General features: G+C 44.6%; 2 protein-coding genes across 15 annotated transcripts in view; one reads left to right on the top strand and one right to left on the bottom strand.

Annotated features, from left to right (window-relative positions):
- LOC147731318 (guanine nucleotide exchange factor for Rab-3A-like) overlaps positions 1-26,527 on the top strand; it is a 269,847-nt gene that overhangs the window by 141,494 nt on the left and 101,826 nt on the right. For 12 of the 14 annotated variants that reach the window (XM_086956361.1, XM_086956368.1, XM_086956362.1 and 9 more), the window contains 2 exons: positions 6,655-6,868; positions 13,591-13,686. In XM_086956361.1, coding sequence (XP_086812487.1) covers positions 6,655-6,868; positions 13,591-13,686 — 310 coding nt within the window. Of the gene's footprint in view, positions 1-6,654; positions 6,869-13,565; positions 13,687-26,527 lie in introns of all 14 variants that reach the window. The other 2 variants (XM_086956369.1, XM_086956371.1) reach the window with 1 other exon arrangement.
- On the bottom strand, positions 8,720-10,422 carry LOC147731319 (uncharacterized). Its single transcript, XM_086958651.1, has 2 exons — positions 9,217-10,422; positions 8,720-9,167 (listed from the first exon to the last, which is right to left on the bottom strand). Exons 1-2 carry the CDS (start codon positions 9,945-9,947, stop codon positions 8,720-8,722), a joined length of 1,179 nt encoding a protein of 392 aa, XP_086814777.1. The 5' UTR covers positions 9,948-10,422.

Here is a 26,527-nt window from a genome sequence, read left to right as displayed (position 1 = left end):
TCACACAAGAGAACTAGTATCCTAATGTATTTCAGGAAAACTCCTTAAAAAGGTAGTAAATATCCTAACCCAGTTAAATGGAGTATACCGTATTAATCACTGCCACGACCTCCAAGTTGCTGTATGGAAAAGGAGGTTTATTCGTGGGGGTGTCCCTTAGTTATTATCTAAGACAGACCTATTGAGAGGCTAATGAGCTCCCTTTGTATAGCCAAAAGCAGGGTGTCCAAAACCTACCACAGACAGAAACAGATATATTAAGACCATGACTGGTAATCATGGACTGCTGCGTGAACCCGGGGGCAGCTAAGCACTGTCAAAGATCCAACAATAGGGGCCTGCCAGGGACTCCTAATCTTCCTAAAACACCAGGGCAGGGTACTCGCTTCAGATGGTGATTGAACAAAGAATTGCAACAATATCACCTTAACGTGTGATTATTGTATTCAGCTTGCTTCCAATTGAATACAATAATCACACGTTAAGGTGATATTGTTGCAATTCTTTGTTCAATCACCATCTGAAGTTATAAATCATAAGAGTCATTAACCAAACTCTGCCTTCCGATGGGTGATGCAGTATTGAGAATGGATCTGCCATTACACCCGCGAGTGAATGATTTTACTGAGGACTTTTATTCCCATTCTGTCGATTTCACCATTCGGCGATCCTATGGTCAGCGCATGCGCGAAAGAGAAACATCTCCTGGCTCCACGCATGCGCGAGAAAGTAGCGACTTCCTCAACGCTACCGACCGCGGTCACTTTCTACCTTGACTGCGCGGTCTATCTACCATCCTACTAAACAAAGGGTTTATAAACAGTAAGGGTGGGAACGTTTTTCACCTCCACTTCCGTTCGGGTCTGCAGCGAGAGCACCGACGGAGAGGTAAGCCAGAGAGTGCCCGTTTTTAAGCATAGCGAGTACCCTGCCCTGGTGTTTTAGGAAGATTAGGAGTCCCTGGCAGGCCCCTATTGTTGGATCTTTGACAGTGCTTAGCTGCCCCCGGGTTCACGCAGCAGTCCATGATTACCAGTCATGGTCTTAATATATCTGTTTCTGTCTGTGGTAGGTTTTGGACACCCTGCTTTTGGCTATACAAAGGGAGCTCATTAGCCTCTCAATAGGTCTGTCTTAGATAATAACTAAGGGACACCCCCACGAATAAACCTCCTTTTCCATACAGCAACTTGGAGGTCGTGGCAGTGATTAATACGGTATACTCCATTTAACTGGGTTAGTATATTTACTACCTTTTTAAGGAGTTTTCCTGAAATACATTAGGATACTAGTTCTCTTGTGTGATATTAAGAATCGCTGGGAGTGTGATTTCTATATACCCCTTATGCATTTTCGTGGTGTTCAGTGGTGGGTTAGACATTCTGTGTACTTTCACACGTCAGTTGGGTTACTTGTATAGAACCATTGGGTCAGATATTGTAAAGTTGTGTGCTTACAATGTCTTTTATTTCTATACTACAGAGCGGGGCCTCATACTCCCGAGCGGTTGCCGGGTGAGGTGAGGTCATCACCCACACAAAGCTGGGTGAGTATCACCCAAGAGGAAATGCCTCTGAGTGATTTAAGTTAATATGCTTGTGAGAATGCGGAATACAATGTATTTCTGCAGGTGTGTTTGCATGGTCTCTGTGTGTGTACTGTAGGAGAGCGTTTGGGTTTTGGTGTTGTTTGACATACTGTCTTTTGTGTTCTCTTTTCTCTTGTCAGGAAGAAGACACTACTCCTTTCCTCCAGTGGACTTTTTACGTGTACTAGTTCCTGGTATACATGTAACTCTAGATGAGTACATTAATTTTCACCTATACATATTACATGTAGTTGCAGTAGCCGTTTTTCTGTTTAAAGGTCCTGAAGAAAGCTGAGCTATTTGCTCTTACAGCTGAAACATGTCGACCGTACTGCACAGCGCCTCTGAGTAGTCTTTGCTACTCGGCGTGTTTTTAATTTTTGACACTCGGACACCTATTGTAATGTTCTTCGGTGTCCTGGTAGCCAATTTTATTTGACACATTGTTTTGAGCACTGCACTTTGTTCATTCACAATACCTCTTGGTATCATAACAGGACTATTTTTTGACAACCCTTCCCGGATCAACACTATATGGTCAGATTCGTGATGGGATGATCATTGATCCCCATATGACGCAACTCCACCACATGGGTGGTCTGATGGGTATTATTTTTAGTCCTTTTGGTGACAAGAAGTTTCCAACTTGTGCAACCCTTTGTCTCATGCGCTCGCCATTAGTGCCTCACAGTCGCTTTTGCAGTTACACACCACTGTTAGACCTTGTCTGCTCTTTTGTGTGTTGTTAACTTCTCATAAACACCCACGGACTCAGATAGACGAAAACTGATGCTCGGTGGAGAAAACATCATATAAGAGCCAATTTCAATTGCTGATGCACTGTGTCCCTAGTGTCTAAACACACATTCATAAGGCCTGAGAGGGGCATGAAAGTACAACACTGTGTGTTGATCGAATCACTGTTGTCATCGTCCATAGGTGGCCAGTGCTTTAAGTGGGATGAAAAAAGGGGTGAGTCTTTGAAAGGGTCATTGGCAAAGCAGTGTAGCTAGGAATCCTTTCCAAGAGGTATGGCCTATATAATTAAGGGTGTGGGAAACTAACATCCTGTGCTTTACAAAGCATGCCACCTGGCAAGTATTTGAGTGCCTCTCTCTGAGGTATATGCTATTACATCCAGACATACAACACAGCAATAGACATTACGCACAAAGTAAGTGCTTTTATTAATGTATTTCCTTACACTCCACTTTTCTGTCGTATGTCGATCTCCACTACTCCCATTCCCACCCATTCCCTCCTCCTCCCCGCCTCTGCGCCCTACAGCATTACCTGTGCTAGCTGCTTCTGCTCTACCATGACTCACTACTCTACCCCACCCCACTCTGACACTCTCCTCTGCGCTCTTCTACTCTACAACACTCTACTCCTTCCACGACACTCCACAACACTTGCACTACTCCATGACACTCCACTTCACTCCATTTCACTCCACTCTATGACACTCTACTCTACAACACTCTACTTCCTCCACAACACTCCACGCCACTCCATGACACTCCACTTCACTCCACTCCATTCCATTCCATTCCATTCCACTCTACTCTACTCCACTTTATGTCTCTCTATTCAACTCCATAACATTCCATTCTACTCCACTGCACTCGACTTTATGATACTCCGCCCCACGCCACTCTTCTTTACCTTAATAACTTTTAGCAATGCTAATCAGCGGTCACGTTGATGTAAAAAATGACTAAAACATACTGGCAACGCCAATAGCTCTTGCATAGGCAAGACCTATTGGTTTTGACAATGCATGTTTACATTACTGCTGGAAAACCTGCTTAATGAACTGAGGTGATAACTGCTACTATGATAGCATGTAGTGGCCGCTAATATAATCTTGTCTGATGTGGTCACTATTACAACACTAATAATATTAGAAGCTCAGCATGATTTTCATGGGACATAAGTAGCTCTTATCACAAAAAATGTTTGGAGACCCATGGGTTAAAGGGACTGGCAGGCCTTGGAAGACTTTGGACAGGGATCACAGAGAATCATTTTTACCACCAGAAGTGCAGTCTATGTGGTTGTGACTTGTGGCATGTGTTCCCAGGGCCTTTTTGGATTAACTCAAAAAATAATTCCCTTTATCTAACCAGACAGAGCTTTTTTATATAGTACTTCCTAGGACCTTCTTGCTACATCATTGCAGCGGCATTTCAAGGTGTTACCATGGTCCTACTCTGTGACATTCACTTTATCACCCTGTGAAGATGAGTCTGAGTTGGCTCTGGTAAGATTTGAACTGGTGACCTGCAAGGTGCCCACAGGTTTCTGCAACCAATGCATGAGATTCTTAATGGCATAGCAGTGTGTCATGGGCCCTAGTACAAGGAAGGAACTTGACCTCGTAGCTGCTGTTTGAACTGTAAAGTACAGCAATACTTTGGATTTGGTTAGCTCCTCGAGCCCCTGGGCCCCAGTGCCACTGCACCAACAGTACAGATGGAAGCTACACCCTTGGAAACCCTCTCAGCTATCCTGCCGGATGCAATGATCATGTACTCTAGGTCCAGAAAGGTGGTGCTCAAAGAAACTGGCTCTGTACTGGGACTATGTAAAATTATGGGCGCATGAGTATACCCTGTTTACCCTGTTGGCCTGGATGACTCAAAGAATAAATCAAGGATACCTTTTTGCCAGCATCAGCAGCTGACTCAGAGAAGTTCCTCTAGCCAATGGATGGTCCTAATGGCTTAAGAGCTATTTATTAGTGTTCTGCTTATTTTATTTTGTTTTTTTACTGCAGTTAAACATCATCATTAAGCTTTACTTTAAAAGAAACCAAAACTGAATGAGTTTGTCCTGAAAAAAAATCGATGCAGTAAGCATGTTACCCAGAAGAGAGGATGTGGCATAATGGCTAACGCTGTCGACCTTGAAGCTGGGGAAGCAGGTTCGAGTCTCGACAAGGACAGCACCATCCTGTGATTTTGGGCAAATCACTTAATCATCCTATGCCTAACAATAAAAAAAGAATGTGTCTGTCTGTAATGCAACTGGTGCTCATATAAAGCGCTCTGATACCTTGGGGTCTAGTTCCTGATATATAAAACTCCCAGAAAAAAAACACAGTCAATCCTGTAATGCGCAACAAAGTATAACCTAATTTTATCATAATTGTATACACAAACTATTTGGTATAAATGCAGTATGTGTACCAGCGGGATGGGGTAACTGGAGAAGAATAGTTGCATTTACTCAACACGCTGCTTTCCTAATGATTGACTTGGTTCCTGGTGCAGCTACACTGTTAAAGTGAACAGAAGGTTATGTTTGTTTGGTAAACGCTGGGACTGCGGAATAAGACCATACTAAGGTCAGATCATGGACATGTTTTTGTGAAGCCGGCTTCTGGCGTCCTCTCCCTGTGCACCCTTCACGCCATGCTGTCCTGTGGTGTGAACCAGGCCAGGCTGTTACACTTATTTGCATCTAGGGAATAGACATGACCGCCTCCGCAGCCCTCTTGAGCGTGAACACTTCAAATGCATCACAGCATTTGAAGACTGATTCTATGCCATTAAATTGAACAGGACGAGTTAATATCTCAAATTTCACTCATCACGTGAATGTAACTGCCTTGGTTCACCTGTGATAAAGTGTCGCTCATAGTGTCAAGAAAACGATTGAAATGTCGCTGAGGCTGAAAACATTGTATTGTATTATAATTGCATTTATAAAGGGCTTACTATCCCTGTCGACGCGTCAAAGAGCTTTTTCGTCGAGTAGCATGCTACTCCGGGACCCATAAAAGATTAGTGTTGAATTAGTATAGCGAAGTATGAAAGTAATTCAAGTGGTGGATACGTTAGTTATTTGGATTCGGAAAGAAGAGGAAAAAAGGTTTGTATTTATATAGCGCTTGTTGAAGTTCTACTCCGAAAAACTATAAAGGATTAGTGGGGAATTTGTATAGTGAAATATGAAAGTAATTTGAGTGATTGATATTAAGTTAATTGGAGTGAGAAGGATAGCGGAGGGATAGAAGGGGAAGAAAGGTTTGCATTCATATAACACCTGTTACCCCTGATGGGTGTTGAAGCCCTTTTCTGGCGAGTAGCACGCTACTCCTGAACCCATAAAGGATTAGTGTTGAAAATTAGTATGGTGTAATATGAAGTAATTTGAGTGGTGGATATGTTATTCAGTTATTTGGAAAGAGAAGGGTAGGCGGCGGTATGGAAGAGGGAAAGAGGTTTGTATTTATAGCGCTTGCTACCCATGATGGGGTTTTGAAGCACTTTTTTGGTGAGTAGCCCGCTACTCTGGAATTCATACTATCAGTGGTTACTTAGTATAGTGGAATATGAAACTTGCGAAGTGAACATGTTAGTCTGTTATTTTGATTGAAATGGATAGTGGAGGGATAGAAGAGCTAAGGATTTATTTATTTATTGGAGGTCATAGCAGTAGAGGGAGGATTTTGGATGAGTAAAAATGGGTTGTGGAGAAGAGCCGAAGGGAAGAGTTAAAACATGGCCTCGTCACACTTAAACAAACTAAAAACCTGGCAGCTATGTAGAGCAGCAACAGGGAATCATGAGCGCTCCGCATCCAAAATGACCTTGGCGCGCCTCCTGCTACAGAGATGGAAACAGTGACGGAAACTGAAAGGAAACAGATACCGGGCTCCGACTCGGAGAAATCTCAATTGTGTCACAAAGAGCGCCGACTGTGGTTTTATGAAGGAGAAACACCTGATAAATAGAACATAACAGACCTTTTATTCTGAGTGGAGACTGTGGAACAGTAACTTAATCAAAACCCGAAATCTGCCAAAATGTTAATGGAAAATTATAAACTCACCATAAAGCAACTTCTAGTTGGCAGATGGCACTTTAGTAAAAACAAAAACTAAAAAAAAGGTGAAAAGGAATACTTTCTAGACCACAGCGTGCTGTTTAATAAAAAATACCGCTCCATATTGTTAGAAACTTGTGGCAGTAAATAAGAGGTGTCCATGAGTCTGTTACTTTATACTGTTGGGTTGTTTGTGGAGACCCTTGTTCACAAAGCTGCTTCTTTCCATTTAGCCAACCTGCAGTAAAGGCGGTGGGTTTGCAGCTGAGCAAGCAGCAGCCACTGGGGGAATGGATTCCTTCAAAAGAGGTAGAGCACCATGGGGTTGCCAAGGAGGAGCCGCCACCCGCGCAGACCTACGACGTCTCTCGCCTGCGCAGTTCCTCGGTGGAAATACGGGAGAAGGGATCAGAGATCCTGAAGGAAGAGCTGCAGAAGGCTCAGAAGGTAAGGTCTCTTGCCACTCAAGGCTTCCTTTCAACAATGATCCTGGCACACATAGAGCTCTGGGCTTTTCGTCTGCATGGGCACAGCATGGGAGTTCCTAACTACATAGGTAGCAGCTGATGCAGAGGGTGGCATGGGCCAAGGGGTGCAATCGGTGCATCTATCCAACTGATTCTCTGTTTCATGTGATGTTCGCTCAGATTAGTAAGATGGTTGTGGGTATAATGAAGCATTTCACAGGACTGCTTGGTCAGAAGAGTACTTAGCAAAAACATGGAGAAGGACTTCACAAAATTAACAGTCCAGCAGATATACCCTTAAAATGGTTTATAGCAATACATGGATCTGCCTTTCTAGATATTGCAAGGAGACATCATCCTCCTGGTCACCAAGCACTGATTTTATTGAGTGTCAGACATTACTATTCTTGGTCAGACAGGAACTGGGAAATATATTTTGTAAGAACGATTTCAGGCAAAACGAAAATAAAGAATGCAATATATTTATGGTCAGCATGACTCTGACACTTCGTCATAGGGACTATCTTGGCTACATGATTTGGCAGAGGTTTTCAGCCAATGGAGTAAACCCTTGCCACTCAGTGTCGGTTTAAAACAAAAAGAAAAGAAACCCAGCACCGCTGCCTGAAGGGATTTTGGATATAGATATGTATATATTATGGATTGAAAGAGACCAGTCCTTGCTAGGTGAACCTCCCTTGGTTGTATGGTAGTTCCTGTACCATTTCCCACCAATTCTGTAAGTCCTTAAAGTAGTCACCAAACCGTGCACTCATTAAAGAGTGATACTGATAACCAAATCAGATCTTGGTTCTTCACCATGGGATTCTCTCAGAAATTCATAAGAGGTCAAATATCTCTGCCTCCCTGTGCGATCCCATAACACGTAATACAAATAATGTTTTCCATAAACAACTTGCCCAATAAGGAAACATTTACTGTTTTATTTATAAAACATCCAATCAACCAAACTGAAACATGAAAAGCAAATTTGACTGAAACACTACTGCATAACATAACACAGAGAAAAAATGAAATAACAGGAACTTATGTGCTAATAATTAAGCACGGCTGTGAAACTGAGCCTGCCACTTCAAGAACTGCAGAAGGCTGCAGTATCCCATCACAGCTGTGTATAACCTATAATCCCACTAACTGATTAGTATCTTCAGAAGGGAAAGATGGAAGAACCCAAGAGGACAATTTCTTGGTTCTTTTTCAGACCTTTATCTACTCTGTTAGTGTCATGCTTCATTATGTGGTCTGATCCTATTTCCTATAACCCAGGATGGGCTCTATCATGTTCCATGGAGCACTCGTTTGTTACCAGGGTCTTAAATAATACAAATAAAGACCCTACGCTAATAGAGTGGGTGTAGGTAAGTGAAAAAATCAGTAAAGGTTCCTTTTGAGTTTACCTTCGGTCTGAATGTACAAGTCAGTAAGAAGGGTTGCAGGATACACACATGTGTAATGTGTTAAGTAGGGAGACGGTATCATGTTCCTTACAATAAATTATCTTTCCCCTCTCTGGAATAAAACCTTGAGTTTGATCTGGGACAATATGTGTATATGGCAACACTAGCTCATCGTGTCCAAGTTAGTCAGTTAGATAGTTTGTTTTTAAGGCTAGAGCAGATTGCAACAAGAAGCTTGATTTCAAAACGGTGACCCCAAACCACAGGGAGGGAGGTGAATTAAATACTGATGAAGAACAAGGAAGTAACTTTACCTTCTTCACCATGGAGATTTCGCTGATGTTCATAAAAGGCGGAATAAATTAACAAGGTAACTCACCCCCCCCAAGTGCTCCGTGCAATAGAGTGAACACCTAAACAAACACGACTGCTTCATCAGGAATTTGTTGAGGGCCCTGAGGTCTAAGATCGGTCTCCACTTTTTTCCTTTTTTCTGGATCAAAAAGAAACGAGAATAAAATCCCTTTCCCCTTTGAGATGGGGGTACCTTCTCTATTGCTCCTTTCTGCAGCATCATAGAGATTTCCTGCAGAAGCAGCCGTAGATTTTTGTGATGCATAGGACGCGGAAGGCTTTGGGGAGGGATTTGCATGAATTCCATTGATTGGCCGAATTGCACTAATTGAAGAACCCAACGGTCCGTAGTAATCTTTTTCCAATTGTGTAAGAAGCGGGAAATCTTTCCTCCAATTTTTGATGAGTGAAATAAATTGGACTGGCTGAATAGACATGTCATTGTCTACGCCCGTTGTTTTTCCGTTGTCCTCTACCCCGAAAGGACGACTTGTTATACGAGGATTGCTGATTCTGCTACTGGCGTTGTTGAAATTGGGGTTGGCTCTGGCCTGACGAATATGAAGACCTATATTGAAAATTTCCTCTATAGGAGGACTGACCTCTTCCTCGATTTCCACGAAAGGACTGTTTTTTGTCCTGGAGTGTGCCCAAAGCTCTCGCTGTGTCTGTGTCCTTTTTAATATTTTGAAGTGCCTCATCAATTTTGGAGCCGAATAGTAACTTGCCATCATAGGGCATGTCCAATATCTTCGTTTGCACTTCAGGGCGGAACGTAGTTGCTTTCAGCCATCCCTGGCGTCTCAAGACTGCCGCTCCAGCCAACTGGCGGAACCCTTTTGTAGCGTTGTCCATCGCACAGTCTATTATCTCTGATGCCGATGTTTCACCCTCTTGCAAAATCTTTTTCACCTCCTTCTTGGTGGAATCTGGCAACTCTGACAGATATGGGGCTATATCTGCCCATAGTTGACTATTATAACAACCTAAGAGGGCTAAGGCATTTGCTGCCTTCACTGTCATTGCAGACATTGAGGAAAACCTTTTCCCAATGTTATCCGATCTTTTTCCCTCCTTATCAGGAGGAGCTGAAAATGGGGGCGAAGGATTTCTGGAGTTTTTCTGGGCCGCCTGCGTTACCACCGAGTCCGGCTTGGGGTGCCCCGTCAAGCAGGCCGGAGCAGTATCCGGCGGTCTATACTTCTTATCCAGTCGAGGAATCACTGCAGATATGGAAGCGGGATTTTGCATGATTTTAACCCCCTGGGTCCATAGATAATCGATCATAGGTATTGACCTAACCGCTTTTTTGAGAGGTTCTTAGAAGTCATACAAGAAGCAGTCTTGTTCCTGAGAGACCATTGCGATCTTAAAACGTTGAGCAGCCCTCTACTACATTATGGAACCCTCCAATGTTACCTGGTGGTGAATCTGAGGCCACGGGTACTGGAGATGTGGGAGAAGAAATGACATAGTCATCCCAGTCGTCATGTACAGACTGAACATCCTGCAGCTCACCCTCTTCTTGTTGTTCTTCCTCTTCTTCTTCTTCATCAGAAGTTGGAGGAAGCGGCAATTCAACTCTCTATGGTTGAATAGTTAAAGGTGGTGGTCGTGGTCTTGGAGACGGAGTTACTGTGGCAGGTGGAGGAGCCGGCGACTCCGGAAACCTCTGCTTGTAGTCCTGAATGAGTATCGCAGATCCGTAACTAAGGATGCTGGAAGACAAACCATAGGAGTAGGTGGTTGATGATATACCTCCTCCTGAACTTCTTCCTCATCTGAACTTTGACACTTCACATTGAGTTCCGAAGTACTTGTCGCCATCTGGAGCATGTCACCATCATCTGAGTCTTCCTCCTGTAGAAGACTTGCTGGAGGAATTGGTTGGACACGGCTTGGAGATGTCAAAGCCGGCGTCAGCGCAGTTTTTGTGATTCTAAGGCGTACGCATGTTGCTTGTAGGCCAGAATCTATCACCGTCGACGAGCCCGTCGACGGTATGATAGTCGACGGTGGAGCGTCGACAGTTGACATAGTCGGTGGATGTCTTCCTCGACGGTTCTTTCGTCAACGAGCCCTTCGTCGACCGTGTTTTCGTAGATGAACGCTTCGTCGATGGTGCTTTCGTCGGCGGAGTCTACGTCGATGGTATTGGCTTCGTCGTCGAGGAGGTCAGCGTCGACGGTGTCTTCGACGTCGACGGCACCCTCTTAATGGCTATCGTCGACGACAAAGTCTTACCTGCCGTCGACGATGGGGTCGTTGTCGACGATGATAATGACGACAATGCCGTCGATGTAGAGACTGTCGTCATCGACGTAGAAACATAAACAGCAGATACAGCTTTCTTCGACGATGAAGATGCCGTCAACGATGTTGTCGATGATGTAGAAACTGGCTTTTTGAAGGTGTGATCTTCCTTTACAGAAGTTGTTTTAGTCAGGACCTCTGAAGACTTTTTGATGTCTTCTTTTGAGGATGAGCCGTAAGGCTAGGGGAAGCCACCATTGGTTTCTTCAGAGATAATTTTGAAGAGACTGAAGAGCCCTCACTCTCTTCTTCTCTGTCTTTAAGCCTCTGTAGCCAAATTAAGAGGCGTCCTTCACGGTCCTTGAGGGTTTTTGTAGAAAAGGTACAACACACCTTGCAGTCCTTAGCCGAATAGTCAGGGTACAGGCAATACAGGCAGTCCTTATGCTGGTCATCAATATGCAGCCTTTTCTTTCCACAAGAACTACAGGATCTAAAAAGACCCTTCTTTGGTGTGTCAGCCATAATCAAGTAGACTCTGAAGAGAAATTATCCAAAAAACACTGGAAAACCAGTTGAGAGAAACAAACCTGATCAGAGCTCAGAGGAGACTCCCTTAGCACAACGTGCAGTAGAAAATCTGAGGGGCTGAGGCTCCTTCCAGGAGGGTTCTAGAGGGAGGTGACAGCTGATTGGCTCTTTTCTAGAGTTTGGTCCTTTTTACAAAAGGACGCAGATATGTTACTAATGTGAGGCCTATAGGCCTATTTCTCTATATGTCTATAGGACATTACTTTATTTATGTACCGGGGACTCCCATTCCGACAACGGGGAATGATTCAGGCATGTGAATCTATGAAAGACACCAATCCTGGATAACTGTAGTTACAGGTAAGTAACGCATTTCTTCTCCCCTTGTAGAATGGGCCTTAGGTTTACCAGGCAAAGGCCTATTATGTGCTTAGAAGAAGCCAGATCTCTCTTGACAGATCCATAATTTACAAAAAGCTATTTAGCTTTGTAAATATTCTTTGATTCTGTCTAAAGCTCTTCTAAAAATAAAAGGGCTTTTTTTTTTAAATGATGTGTCCAACAACCCGAGACACCCTTTTTGTTTTCTGCCCTTAGTGAGGGCAGAAAACAAAAAGGGTGAGTATACAGGACTGAAATGCAACTGGTTCTGGTGTACCTATGTATGAAGTTATGTATTTAAAAACATTAATGTAATGATTGTCCCAACTGAATGAAACTATGATTTGTCATGCACAATTAGTTTTTATAATTTATGTTGGGATGTGTTAGAACCTCCTATATGAAACAAAGAAAGTTGTGAAATCACAAAAATAAGTGAAATGACACATGAGCTTTGTAATTAAATTGAAGCTCAAAGCTTGCTGAAAATTAAAAGCAGCATTTAACTCGAGACCAGGTGCTTGAGTATTATTTAAATTTCTGTGTTCTGCCTGGTCCCGTAGGACTAAACCCCTTGAGTCTACTTTGGTTCCAATTGAGAAGCGACTAACTAAGAACAATACTTAATTCCCTTGGAGGTGATAGCTACCTAACTGAGGGAAATAAATACTTTCTTCAAGTCTTCTTCAGCATGGTGAAGGAAGATGATTGAGAAGGGACTTACATGATCAGGTGGTTCAGGACAAGGCATCCTTTGTTAACAGGCAGGGATGACCTCAATGACATAATGCTGAAAGCATTCACATGGCCTGCTCTGCACACTTTGTGAAAACATTTTGCACTGGCTCTGATTCCAAAGTCTATGTCCAATTTGCCAGGCTATTTGAAAAGGATATTTTTTAGTGACAGCTCTCAAAGAATGTCATGCTTCAGCCTCTCCTTTTGCAATTTATGCTTAGGAACCTTCTAAATAGCCTTGGATGTACAAGTAAAGGTCACTCTCAATAGTAACTCCGTCATTCTTCACTTCCCCCCCTTCAGTCATGCAAACGTCCTTCCCTCACCTGAGTTCTATACTGTCATGAAGTATTCACCCACACTAGCAGTCTGAGGTGACAGTAACTTGGTTATGAGGAGCCAGGGTCTGGAAGCAGGCTGAGTCAACCACTTAAGTGACTGCAGCAGCTTACATGTTTAAGCATACACAGTGCTCTACAGCACAATGCAAGTAGAGCCTAGCAATTGTTGTGACTGGGAGGGCTGACATACAGAGAAAACAAAAATGACTATGGTGAGTGACTTTTGCTTTTCATCAACTTATTCACTGTGGACCTACGACTAATTTGTGTTCTCTGAAGGATTGCATCAAAGCATGAGAACATTGATAGGAATTAGGAGAAATAGTCAAGGCTTACTACAGGAAAATCCAGGACTGAAAAAGCAACTACATAGGCTAGCCACAATTCTAAATTCTGGTAGCCTGGCTGTTTATTATCTTGTGTTTTCAATGTTTCATCATGTCTGCCTTTGTTCCCCGTCTCGCTAAATCTTGTAGTGTTTGGCATGCTCATATCTTATTGTCTTTGTCTAAGACCTATGTAGTCCCTCTCCTCAGGGTCTTGACATGTTATATTTGTATATCTGCATATGTGTGGGGTCCATATTCCTCCACGTCTCCCGGTTTGTTGAGTTAACCACTGACTGCGTAGCCCATTCTTTACTGGACTACTCACTTTACAGATTGTCTCTGCTGTCCTGTTCCCAGGAATTGAAGCTGAAGGATAGAGAGTGTGAGAGGTTGAGCAGAGTGAGGGAGCAGCTGGAGCAGGAACTGGAAGAACTAACAGCCAGTCTATTCGAGGTATGTGGATCCACTCAAACAATTTCCCTATGAAACACATTCTACAAAATTACCCCACTTGCTTTCCTACAGTACCCCTTTAAACTAATACCCATATCCTTACAGCTGCTGTTTCACTATCTACTGTACCACACTGCTTTATCACTGCCACACATTTGACGCTTTTATCATCAGCGATGCAAAATGGCCCCACCCAGGCCAACAATATTGCTACTGTGCTATGTATAACACACTTCTACCCCTAAAAAACTCTTCTACACAGCTCACACATAGCAACTGTCTCCTAACCCCTTTATTAGAAACATACTCCACCCTTTGTCCTCATATAAAACCCAACCTTTACACTTATGTATAATCCCACATCGTTTCAACTACGCTATATTTCTTCCCTACAGAATCCTCTTTTAAACCAGCTTGCCAACATTACACCACCTTCTTCCTTACAATTTGACTATAGACCCCTGTTGTAACTGTTGCCCCCAAACATTTTGTCTTCCTCCTGTATATTTTCTGACCTGTTTTTGTTGGTTTTATGACTCTGGGCAGTTTACCACTGCTGATCAGTGCTAAAGTGCATATGTCCTCTCTTGTAAACATGGTAAGATTGCCCTACTGGAATATTTAATTTACCTGTAAGTCCCTTGTACAGTGGTATCTCATGTGCCCAGGGACTGTAAATGAAATGCTAATAGTGGGCGTGCAGCGCTGCTTGTGCCACCCACAGAAGTAGCCTTTCAAACCAGTCTCAGGATTCTGCCGGGCCTGCCTGCGCAGTTTACTGCCGCAGTGAAGTGGCATATAAAGTTTTGGCCATGTCTGAAACTCTCCTTTTACTACATACAGCTCACCCCCAAGAAAGGCCCTATGGGCAGGGTGCTGTGTAGGTAAAAGGAATGACATGTGCCTTAGCTGCGTGGCATGTCCTCGTAGTGACAAACAACCTATTTGGTTTCTCACTGCTGTGAGGCTGACCTCTCATAGGTTTGCATTGGGAATCCCCTGATATGTGCTTCAGTGGTAATTTCTAATATGAAAGGGACAGCGTGGCCATATTTGGTATATTTGGAATAGTATTAATACATTCTACTTATTTGTGAAAGCGGATTTGTTATTACTATTTTATTACTATTTTAGAAATGCCACTTTTAGAAGTGGGCAGTTCTGTGTGCTTATGACTCTTTGTTCTCTGCCTGGTTGTGTATTCACTGTCCGGTTTAGACTGATAGGAGAGTTGCACCTGCACCTCAATAGGGCTGTGCCTGACTTTCACAATGCTGTCCATGCCCCCGGTAGTGTATCTGGAGTCAGGGCTTGCGATTGAACTGGGATGGTGTGCACCTCCTGAAATTTGTTTGAAGCGCCCCCAGAACAAAGACTTTTGGACTACAAGTACAGGGGTTGTGACCCCATATTTTGAGACTTTGCGTGGGACTTGTAACCAGATGCTGCTGGCTCTACAGACTACCCCTTGCCGGAAGGAACTGTGATGCTGCCAGGAGGAACCGTCATTGGACTCCTTTGCTTGTGGTGACTTGTGGCCTGTGAGGCTATGAGAAGGCCTGCCACTTTATGCACAAGGGCCCTGATGTGCTGGCATGCTGCTGGTTCCCTGCAATGTGCCCCCAGTTGTTCTCCAGGGACTGGGTAGTGCAGCCCTCCCTGTTTTACTAGCGAGTCCACTTCCAAAGGAGAAGCACGTGGTGAGCGCTCTCTTAGGACAAGCAGCGTGTATTTTCCCTTTTCTCCCAGTGACCCGACCGGCAGTGAGGAGATCTCAGTTGAGAGCTCTGGCTGATGTCCCTGCACCCAACATGTGATGAGCGCTTTATTTTAAGGTTCATTGGAAGGATACCGAAGCGTGAGGGTGAAAGCGCCTTCAACTTTCCCCAACTCTGAAGAGCAGCGTGTTCTTCCGTACGTGCGGCAGGATGAGAACTCCCCTAGAATGCCCCCGCCTCCAAGAGGACAGTGTTGGCCAGGGAGGCATAGCCTGACAGAAAGTCTGAGTGTGGCCCCTAAAGGTTGCCATGGCAATACAAGAGCCACAACCCAAAGCACCGGCCACATGGCTGAAACCCCCCCTCAGAGTGGCCGGCCTGCCAGAAAATGAAACGAGGAGAGAGAGAGTGGAAGAGTTCCTCTTTTTGGATCTGCTAAAGGCAGATGAGGATGGCCGCATCCGCTCTTCACAGCCAGCCCACCAACCCCTTCCCCCCGGGACCATGAGGTCCAGCAGGTCGCAACGCTGAGTGCAAGGAGGAACCAGCATGTCCTGGCCCCGAATCGCGCTGCTTGGGCAAGGCAGTGGGAGATCCAGCATAGTCTCCTCAGCAGCGGTGACCACTCCAGCCACAGCAGCAGTCCCTCTGTGCGGTTGCAGGCTGCGTGGCTGCAATACAGTCCGGCAAGTGGGGAGGATCAGGCAAGGCCTCCCTGCCTACTCAGCATACCTTTAGGGGCACTATTTGGCTCCACAAACGGGGGAAAACCTCGAGAAGGCCCCTGCGTGTGTTCTTTTTCTTCTGTGGATGGCAAGAACGCTGCATTGGTTTCAGCAGCTGCTCCTCTCGATCACGGACAGCTGCCTGAGGGGATCACATACCTGGGGGAAGGGTATCTTCTTGTAGAGAACGGGGTGAGACCTCGACGGAGGCCAGGTGCTAATTTACCACATTACCATAGTTCCCCTAATAGGAGGACCGTAGTGCCTGCACCCACATTAGGAACTGGAATTACCCTACAACCTGTGAGGGAAGTGCAAGTGCTCTATATATAGGGGAGGACTACATGATTATGGTGATTTCCTGTGGTTCATGTCCTGCTTGTGTTTCCTCTTCCTGACCAACCTACTGCATGTCATTCCCTGATGTGATGATTTATGTTTTGTATGCCTTACAATGACAGGATAACGAGTATCATTTCAGAGTGTACATTATATGCACAGGGATTTGTGCTATTTTTTATAACATGTGCAACCGATAAGTATATACTTGATTGCACTAATTTGTGCTGTTATGACAATTGCCTGGTTGGCAAAAGTGATTTTATGATCTATGTGATGTCATGACACATGCTTAGTGGCACAGTGATTTATGTGATTATGTCTAAAGTGTTTTATGTACAATACAAAGGATATTCTTATATAATCTTGTGTAGAGTCTCATTTTGTGGTGTAGTGTGCCACTGGGGTGTGTGTGTGTGTCTTGCACAAACGCTTTACACATTGCTTCTAGGATAAGCCTGACAGCTCTGCCAAACTACCAAGTGGTGAGCTGGGGTTATCTTGTGTGTCTAACTCCGTTACCCTGACTAGAGTGGTGGGTTATGCCTGGCTTAGGTGCATACCCTAACTAACCAGAAACCCCATTTCTTAAAACCCCATTATGGCTTTATCCCACTATCTCCCAAACGCTGCATCCACCACCTGAACATTACTTCAACCCTCCTCTCTTTGGTCACAGCACCAGCATTCGTACAATATGACAATGCCAGCCCTCTCTTTCTCCAACAGTATTTTCTATTCATCCACTGCATCATCCTTATCCCAAACTCCTGTGCAGTATCCCTGCTTCATAGACACTTGGGCTGCAGCACCTATCTCACCCCTTGGTCCACCAGTGACGTTAATCAAATGTACAGTGGGAGTGGGAAAGCATCACTGCTCTGCTGTAAGTGCTGTCCTTCTGTCTCTCTTTCAAATTTTTCTGTTTCTTTTTCTGCTTTTCTCTTTTCTTTTTCATTTTTCTGCCTCTGGCTTTCCTTTTTTCCACTTCCCACCTGATTTTCCCCTTTGTCGACCCTAAGATCCCCCGCAGCCCGCCTCCTCCAGTGTTCCTTCCCGCTCCCAGTTTTCCCGCCTCCCAGTTGTCCAGCCCCCCAAAGCAATGCTTAATGGTGTGCCCCAGGCAAGCCCATCAGCGCCCGTCCACCCCTGGACTACACCCAGCTCCAGGGACCCTGGTTCTTGGACCTTCCACCACTACAACGCCTGCACCCTCCTCGCCCTCAACCCTGGGGTCACTCCGCCTGCCATCTAGCGCCACCGGAGAAGACCCATGCACCCTTCACCTGCCGGAACTGCAATCCTTCTTCCACCCACGCCAACACGCCTGCTCCTCTCTCTACCCAGCCGACCAACAGCGCAACGACCGACCAGCTCAACTGCATCCTTCTCAGGGTGCTTTCCCTCCACAAACACACCACAGAAATCTGGGACCTCCTGGATGCCACCTCCCCCGACATCTCTTTCCACATGGAAACCTGGACTCACCCCTGCTCCGGACAGTACATCGCCATCCCCATCCTCGACAGCTACAAAATCACCTGCAAGGACCGCCTGACCGCCCAGGAGGAGGCATCGCCATCATCCACAAGAACACCCATTGTCTAACCATGCAGTCTAACGACCCAACGATGACCATAGAACACCTCTACTTCCAGTTCCAGACCAACCCTAACACCACCCTCCGCAATACCTTCCGTACAGACCTGCCCTCTGACTGCAGTTCACCAATGCTATTGTACACCTCATCGCACCCCAGGCTCTTGCAGCCACCAACTACATCCTACTCAGAGACCTCAACTTCGACCTGGACAACCTCAGCAACCAGAACACCGCCTCCCTACTGGAGAACCTCGCCAACATTGGAATTAATCAGCTAGTCACCACACCGACCCATACAGCCAGATACACGCTCAACCCAGTCTTCTCCGCTAGCTGGAACATCCGCTGCAGCCACACCACTGAACTCTCCTGGACTGACCACCACTGCATGCATTTTGCCTATGTCACTCCCACTGTACACCACCGCCCTCCCTGCCCCACCCTGTTGCAGCTGGATCAAGGCTACCGAAGAATTCCTTGTCGACTCCCTCAGCACAACCACTCTGCCAACGCCAATGGATGCCAAGATCACAGCATGTTACCTCCACCGATGGATCTCCAACTGCGGTGTCACTCTGGCACCCCTCAAGGAAAGACCAAGCAAGCAACACTCCAAGAAAGTATTTGGTTCACTCCTGCCCTCCACGAGTCCAGGTGCACCTGCAGATGACTCGATAAGAGATGGAGGCACAACAAAATCCCAGAAACCCATGCTACCTTCAAATCTGTTGTTAATACACACCACCTCCTCCTCAAAACCACAAAGAAAATGGCCCTCCAAGACAGAATCCGTGCCAATGCACAAAACACCAAAGAAGTCTTCGCCATCATCAAGGAGTTTGCCAGGCCCAATAGCGAGACCACAGACAACCCTCCCTCCCTAGACTTCTGCAACAAACTCGGCACCTTCTTCAACCACAAGGGCAGACAGATCCACAACAGCTTCGACACCCTAGACCCTGCCACCCAGCCACCACCGCACGCCACCACCGCTCGCAACCATGTCACACCCCAACAGACCATGCTCTGCTAGACCCCACTCACAACAGAGGATACACTCAAGACCATGAAGAGCATCCACTCAGGAGCCCCGTCGGATCCTTGCCTGTTCCACATCTTCCACAGAGCAGTTGCCGCCATCGACCCCCCAGCTTTGCCGCGCCATCAACTGCTCCATCGAAACCGCCAACTTCCAGACGACTGGAAACAACCCTCTGCTGAAGAAGCCATCCTCAGGCCTCCAAGACTTGGAACACCCTGTCCCTAGAATACGTTTTAGAAAATGTACCCAGAGCTTGGACGACAAAATGCCACTTGTGTACTGCAGCACCTATTGTGCCATGACAAGAGTGTGCATGGAAAACATGGCTTCAGGTGTAGATTGACTGAAGCAGGCTAAAAACTGCTTTCAAAACTGTCAAAATAACTAGTTTTGACAGGTGGCAAACCCTATTTTTAACTATTAATAATTCCCCTCTAAGTAAACGTTGTTGCCCACAAGGTAGAGTGCCGGATATTTAAAAATGCTACATTTCAAAATTAAAATAGGCATGTTACTCCAGTGACTAGGCTATAAAGCTATTTTCAGTAGCAGGTTTGTAGCTGAATCCTGGAAAATTTCAAAGTACAGGTTATAAACTCTAATATGTACCCTTTGATAGAAAATGGCTACTAAAGTCCTTCAAAAACTAGTTTTAATATTTATTAAAAAATCTCATTTAATGGTAAAGTCGTATTTCTGATAAATATTTAGGGAAAGTAACATTTAGAACGTTATCTTTTACTTGAGTGAACCTCCAGTAGGCTAATGCTATGCATTAGCCTATTGACAGCTAGTTTTATAGTGCTTGGTCTTAATGAGGTGTATAAACAGCTCCTAGAGCAAGAACAATGGCCTGTTTGTGGAGAGGGGTTTTCATCTCCTTGCAAGAAGATCAGTTAGGGTGGACCCAGGAACATCATTACCTTGTAAAGGGTCCTGCCCACAAGTGAATGTAAGGTAAGACGTAGATAAAGCAACCATGTGTCCCCTCCCCCCCCATTATCCCCCCTCCAGTCAGGCTGCACAAAACCCAGTGGAAGGGTAGCTTCCAACAGAAATAGTTTTCAGTGACCCCAGTGGTGGGGATTGCTCATTTCCCTGGCCACACATCTGAGTGGGCACACAGGCTCTGCATAAGGGAGGAAGGGTTTCTCCATCTTGAACTTTAGGGGTAAGTTGCACTGTGGGATTGTTATTTGCAGATGATACCATTTTAATTTCACAGACACAGAGAGGGCTATAAAATGTACTTGATAACTTCCGGTCTTACTGTGATAACAAAGGACTGGAGATTAACTCGTCAAAAACTAAGTATATGGCGGTTAATCCCCATAAAAGTTTTAGAAAGACATCAACTAATAATAATGAACTGATCGAATATGTGCACAGTTTCAACTATTTGGGAATTACTTTAGACACCAAGGTGAATTGGAAATCTCAAATTGATAAAAGTAAAACGATTTTAATTCAAAACTTAGCCCCAATAGCCAAGAGACACAAGATTAGTTACTCTAGAGTAATCTCCCCAGTGCTAGGGTTATACAAATGCAAAGCCCAATCTGCATCACTGTATGGGGCAGAATTATGGGGTCATGCTGTTAAATGTGCTTTTATGGTACAGGAGAATATCTTCTTTAGGAAAATTTTAGCACTCCCAGGGTGGACACCCATGCTTCTACTTGCTATGGATCTGAATGTACGCCGCACTGATGATCATGTAGCCCTACGTCCGCTGTTATATTGGGTCCGTCTCTGGTCAACAGATGAATTAGTAGACTGCAGAGAAGCCCTAAAAGAAATTATGAAAATAAAAAATACGACGCGGTTGATATGGTTGAACCATATAGAGGGCTGGCTTATGAAACTTGGTCTTTATCATTATTGGACAGATCCTGAGTGCCTTATTTTGAAATGTAAAAAGCTGCTAAAAGAAAGATACTGGGAGTTCCTTATTAACTCTATCTTGCATAACCCAGAGTTAGGTGTTAGGTCCAAGTATCTTACCATGAAATCAGATAGTAGATTCGAATGCTTCATGGATGAAATTTTACCATCAGTAGCAAAGTCATTGTATCTGAAATTCCGTTATGGCATATTGCAGATTAAAGCAAATACTGCGAAATGGGTGCGCAGTGAGGCCAATGAGGGTGACAAAGCTCTGGAAAAATTTGATTTATGCACCTTCGGTACAAGGGAGGACGAGGCGCATGTTTTATTCCTTTTGTTCCGCATATATATATCCAAGGAAAAAATGGATAAAACCTATCTGCCGACTCCTGGGATTTAGATATCTCAGTGAAGCTGAGAGAGTTTTAAAAAGTGAAACAACACAATCTATTGTTTTCAGTGTGAGCCGATATCTATTCTCTGTGGGGATAGTACGTAGGAAACGTGGTCTCAGACTCTAATGCTACGGGGATGCATTTTAGATTACTTGTTGGAGTAAGGGGTGGGAGTTCAAAAAGTGGTGTCCGTACCGTTTACAATCTGTATAACTAAATTAGTCCTTGCGCTATGATACAGAAGTAATACCACTCATATTAAGTATGTTTTAAATTTAAGATATATTAACATTTTTTTTCTTCTTAGAAGAGTTATGAATGTATTTATGATTTTAATACCGCAAATACCTTTGACTGACTTCCAAATTATTCTAATGAATTGTGGAAAATCAATGGGCAAAAAAAATCGGTCCCTTAAAGTTTTGTCACTTAAAATTTATTTAAATTATGTGTATATCTTTTATGGTTTGTTTTTAACCGAAATAAAGAAAGAAAGAAAGAAAGAAAGTTTACAGTAGGGCTAGCAGGAACAGCTGCAAAAGTAGACAGGGTTTCCCTCAGGAACTTTGACCAAACTGGTTAGGGAGCAGCAGTAGCTGGTGGCAGCTATAAATATGGCATTCCAAGGCACTTTCCTCAGAACACTTTCTTGACCTATAGAAGAACATCAGAGGTCTGGACCATGCTTGCTGTGACCTGAAAGTAGCCCTAAAGGAATGGGTCTGCTCCCTCTTGTACCCAAGACAAACAGGTGGACTCTAAAGGTCCGTGAGTTTACCTCCTGTGTGGCTACAGGGACACCTCAAACTAAAAAAAATATTTTTCCTGGAAGACTAATTGCCCAAATCCAACTGGACTGGCCCTGTACCTTGCAAAGCCTTGGCAGGATCAAACTCTTGAAGACCTTAGAGCTAACGCCTCGAAATCTTGGAGCCTTAGATGAAGAGCAGAGGAAAAAGAGACTGACCCCAGAAAAAAATGAGACTTTCAAAATGTTTGTAGTTCCAGATCTCCAGAACCAACCATCAGGGTCAAGTAGGTGAAAGCATAACTTCCCGGGTCTGAAGAAACTCATTAGTCCTGCATGGAGCTTCTCTGCAGCAACAAATACATTTCAGCTTGACATCTGTTATTTGATATTTATTGGTTTATAAAGCGCATGAATCCCCTGCCAAGGGGTATATCCGGCCTATGGAAGTGCTACAGCCGGCCACAGAAGAGGAACAGATTAGAACAGTGCAGTTTAGAGGAGCCTTCTAAACTGTAAGTGATCTGGGCATTGACGTAGATGGATGGGAAGTTGGTTCCAATAAACGGGGGCTAGGTGGAAGAAGGCTTTACCACCTAGGCGCGATATTTTGTAACGTGGAACAAGGAGTAGAGATTTGGTCCCTGAATGAAGGGACCTGAATGGCAGGTATTTGGTAAATTTATCTGCCAGGTACCTGGGGCCTTTGCCATTCAGGGATTTGTGCACCTGGCAACAGATCTTGAATGTGATCCACTTCCGCATAGGAAACCAATGGAGTTGTTGCAAAAGAGGGAGCGAGGCATTTTGAGGGGGAGCATTGAGGACCAGGCGAGTGGCGATGTTCTGAACAACTTACAGTCTATTCAAAGAGGCTTCATTAGGTGAAATCAACAGAGCATTGCAATAGTCCAGGCGGCTTAGCACCAGTGCCTGGGGGAGGGTTTTCTGAGTGGTTGGAGGAAGGTAGGGAAATACCCTACAGAAGAGACTTAATACATGGAAGCATGTGTCAACAGTGGTTGTGGCGTGCTCCTTCATTTTTAGTTTTAGATCCAGGCGGACTCACAGGTTTTTGGCATGAAGAGAGATTGGATTTGAGTAAGGGACAGGAAGAAGTGGCGCTCAGCGGGTACGTAATACATAGATTGTGTGGGTACATTTAACACGGTGCAGACAGGTCAGGGGAACAAACCCAGACAGAAAACAGCGCCTGCATAGGTAAGGAACACGTCCCCTACCAAACAAGTGTAAACAAATCCTGTGCACACGTTTTCAAATTAATCGATGAGTGAGTCAAAAATTCAATAAATGAGGTTGAGATCCAGCAACGTTAAATGTACGTTTATAGTTCAATCTTGATCAGTAGATACGAAATACAACTAGCCGACACGTGTTTCGTCACACCGTGTGAAGAATGTGACTCTTCAGGGCTGTTGGATTAACAAAAATCATGTGATGGTGCGCCGGTCCGTATGTATCAAGACCTGGCTGCTAGGTAGGTAAAAGCGGGCTGTATCGCTAAGGTGAGGTACACCTCTGTAAGGCGTATATCACCGTTGAGCTGAAGCCTCAGGACGGGTGTGTCCACGGTGTCGTTCTGTGTGTCGATCTACGCACAGATGTGTGCATGCAGGGTAGCGTCCAAATCCAGATGGCGGACTCCCAGGTTTTTGACCACTAGTTTGGGAGCCGAAGTGGCGCCCAATTCCACTGGCCACCACCCTCGGGACCACCTCACCGATGCATCTCCAAACAACATGTTCTCGGTTTTCCCCGCATTAAGTTGGAGGAAATTGTTCCTCATCCAGCTAGCTACAGCCATCATGCCCCCGAAAAGGTAGACTGTGCGTAGGGATTGTTTTTGTCGAAGGAAAGTAGGAGCGGAGTACCATCAGCATATGATATTGGAATGAAGCCTACATTCCTGAGTAATCCTGCTAAGAGAGCAACATATATGTTGAATAGGGTGGGACTGAGACAGGATCCCTGGGGTACTCCCATAGTCAGTCTCATAGGCTTTGAGCGGAAAGGGCCTAATTGATAGTCTGAGTTCTGTTAGAAAGAAAACTCGACATCCATTGTAAGGCCGTCTCTTGGAGTCCAACTTTGAGTCTCCTGAGCAGAGTCTGGTGAGAGATCGTGTTGAAAGCTGCAGACAAATCAAGCAGTACAAGAAGCACTGCCTGTCCGTTGTCCAGGGACTGTCTAGTATTGTCAGTCTGGGATGGATCGAGGGAGCGTGAGGCTTCGACGAAATCAGACCGGTGTTTATTAATTTGTTTTTCTAATATCGTGCTCAAGAGAGGTAACCATGAAATAAGACGATTATTGGATAGCTCATCTATGGGGGCCTTGAGATTTTTACGAATGGGGATTAGTTGGGTCGCCTTCCATTCAGAGGGAGAAGACCCTCTTTTATCGAGCAATTGATGATTGAGCAAATTGCGGTGGCGAGTTGTTTGGAGAACAGTGAGGTGGTCTTAGCTGGGATAATATCCTGTGGGGAGCCTGATTTTACTGTGTTTAGTAGGGATTCTACATCCCCAGGCAGAAGTGTGAGGACATTTTTTAACAGCTGCTTGTTAGATGGGGCTGTGAGGTGGTCTGCCGTGGTATCTACCTGAGAGCCTCCGACTGAGGTGATATTATTGTAGATCAAATCTATTTTCTGAGTAAAATGAGTTGCTAGTTTGTCTCCTAGGGCTTGGGAGGGAGCTTTTTTATTGTTGCACGCCATTGGATGGGTGAAGGATTTTAAGATCTGGTAAAGGGTTCTGGAGTCATTCCCTGCCTGATCAAATTGCAGTGCAATGTGGGCTTTGCGAGCTCTGTGAAAAGGTATTGAGCCTCATGGGGTCCTGTTTGGATATAGGCTGCTGCACTGCCCTGCTGGAGGAATCAGAGATCCAAAAAAGAGACCAAGGGCCTGATTTAGAGTTAGCCGGAAGGGTTCTCTGTCGCAGACCTGACAGATATCCCGACTGCCGTTTTACAAGTGCATTTTATCCAAGGGCACTTGTATTGTGGTGGACAGGATATCTGTCACGTTTCTGACAGAGTAACCCATCAGTCGAATGTAAATTAGTCCCTAAGTCCCAATGTAGAAATTGGGGCTGGGCGAAGGCTTCAGAATTATCTGACCAAAATGGAGACTTCTCTGGACAAAACATTTTTACTTTTTCTGCTGTGATCTTTTCTTGCCAAAACCAATGGCTTTAGCCCGACCTAGCTCAGTTCCTCTCTGACATCAGTGAAACCTTCCCGGATAAAGTCTGCTGATTTGTCCTGCTAGAGAGTTTGTCTATCATTTTGAAGGCTAAGTTAGAAGATAAAATCCTTGCTAGGACATCTCACCTGGTGTATCTGACCTCGGGATCCACTGCAGTCAGCCTCAAAGTGCGCCTAGGTCCTGGTTTAACACGGCCAGAGTCTATTATTGGTGTTTAGCGCTTTTTGGTGCTTATTTGACTTAAAACTTAAAAAATTCATGTCTCTGGTTCCTCTTTTAAGATTGTTGTCATTTTGGTGTCATATTGTTCATCAAAAATTACTCTATTTTTCTAATTTGATTTGGAATTTTATTTGTATTTTTTTGGTGTTTTGACTTAATTACTGTTTTAGTACTGCATAAATTCGTTACACATTGTCCTACGTTAGGTTGACCAGGCGTCCCAGATTTGCCGGGACAGTCCCTTTTTTTTCCACCACCAGTCACTGCAGATTTCAGCAAATGTGATTTGTTGTGGTTTTCAGAGAGGGCAAGCTGAAAACAATGGGAAGCACTTTTTTTGTGGTCGAAAGCGGGACTAGCAAGCAGCTTTTATCAGAAAGCAATTCAATTAGCGGGTAAGATACTTGACTTAGAAATTGCATTTTATTTCCTTCGTATTCCCTTGTCTGTGTTTCTGTGGTAATCAGCGCTGTCATTCTGTGCCCCTTGGCTGCTGTAAAATTATAGTTCTTCTATTTTTGCAAAATATCCCGTTTTTTTTGTTTTCGAAATCTGGTCACCCTACTCTAAATTAAGCTTGCCTGCTCTGTCCCATAGCTAAAAGGTGAGGTTCAGATCATGATCATTTAGTGACTTTAGTGTTCACTCTGACAACTTAGTGTCATTATTTCTTGAGGTCGGTGACCGCCCATTCCAAATATTAATTAATTTTCTTACACTTTCCTTCTCATTTCTGTGTGTGTTTTAGAGTGATCTGCAGCTCCTCAGACAGTGCTTCCAGATCCTTTTCATCTGCAGTGCACAGCATCCCACATGACCACTACATCTAAATCAGGCAGCCATCTTCAGTTGATACTGCTCATTGGGTATCATTGTTTTACCATCCCAAGATGGTTGCTAAGTTTAGAAGCATTATATTGACCCTCTTCGA

Source organism: Lissotriton vulgaris, chromosome 2_1 (assembly GCF_964263255.1).
Source record: "Lissotriton vulgaris chromosome 2_1, aLisVul1.2, whole genome shotgun sequence".
Classification (NCBI taxonomy): Eukaryota; Metazoa; Chordata; class Amphibia; order Caudata; family Salamandridae; genus Lissotriton; species Lissotriton vulgaris.
This window is presented reverse-complemented; position numbering and strand designations above follow the sequence as displayed.

Bases quoted from the DNA above. Each gene is read 5' to 3' on its own strand.
- LOC147731319 (XM_086958651.1), bottom strand. From the start codon at position 9,947: ATGATCGATTATCTATGGACCCAGGGGGTTAAAATCATGCAAAATCCC. The intron at 9,168-9,216 runs GTCAGGCCAGAG...TAGCAGAATCAG, and splicing joins CAATATAGGTCTTCATATTC to CAATCCTCGTATAACAAGTC.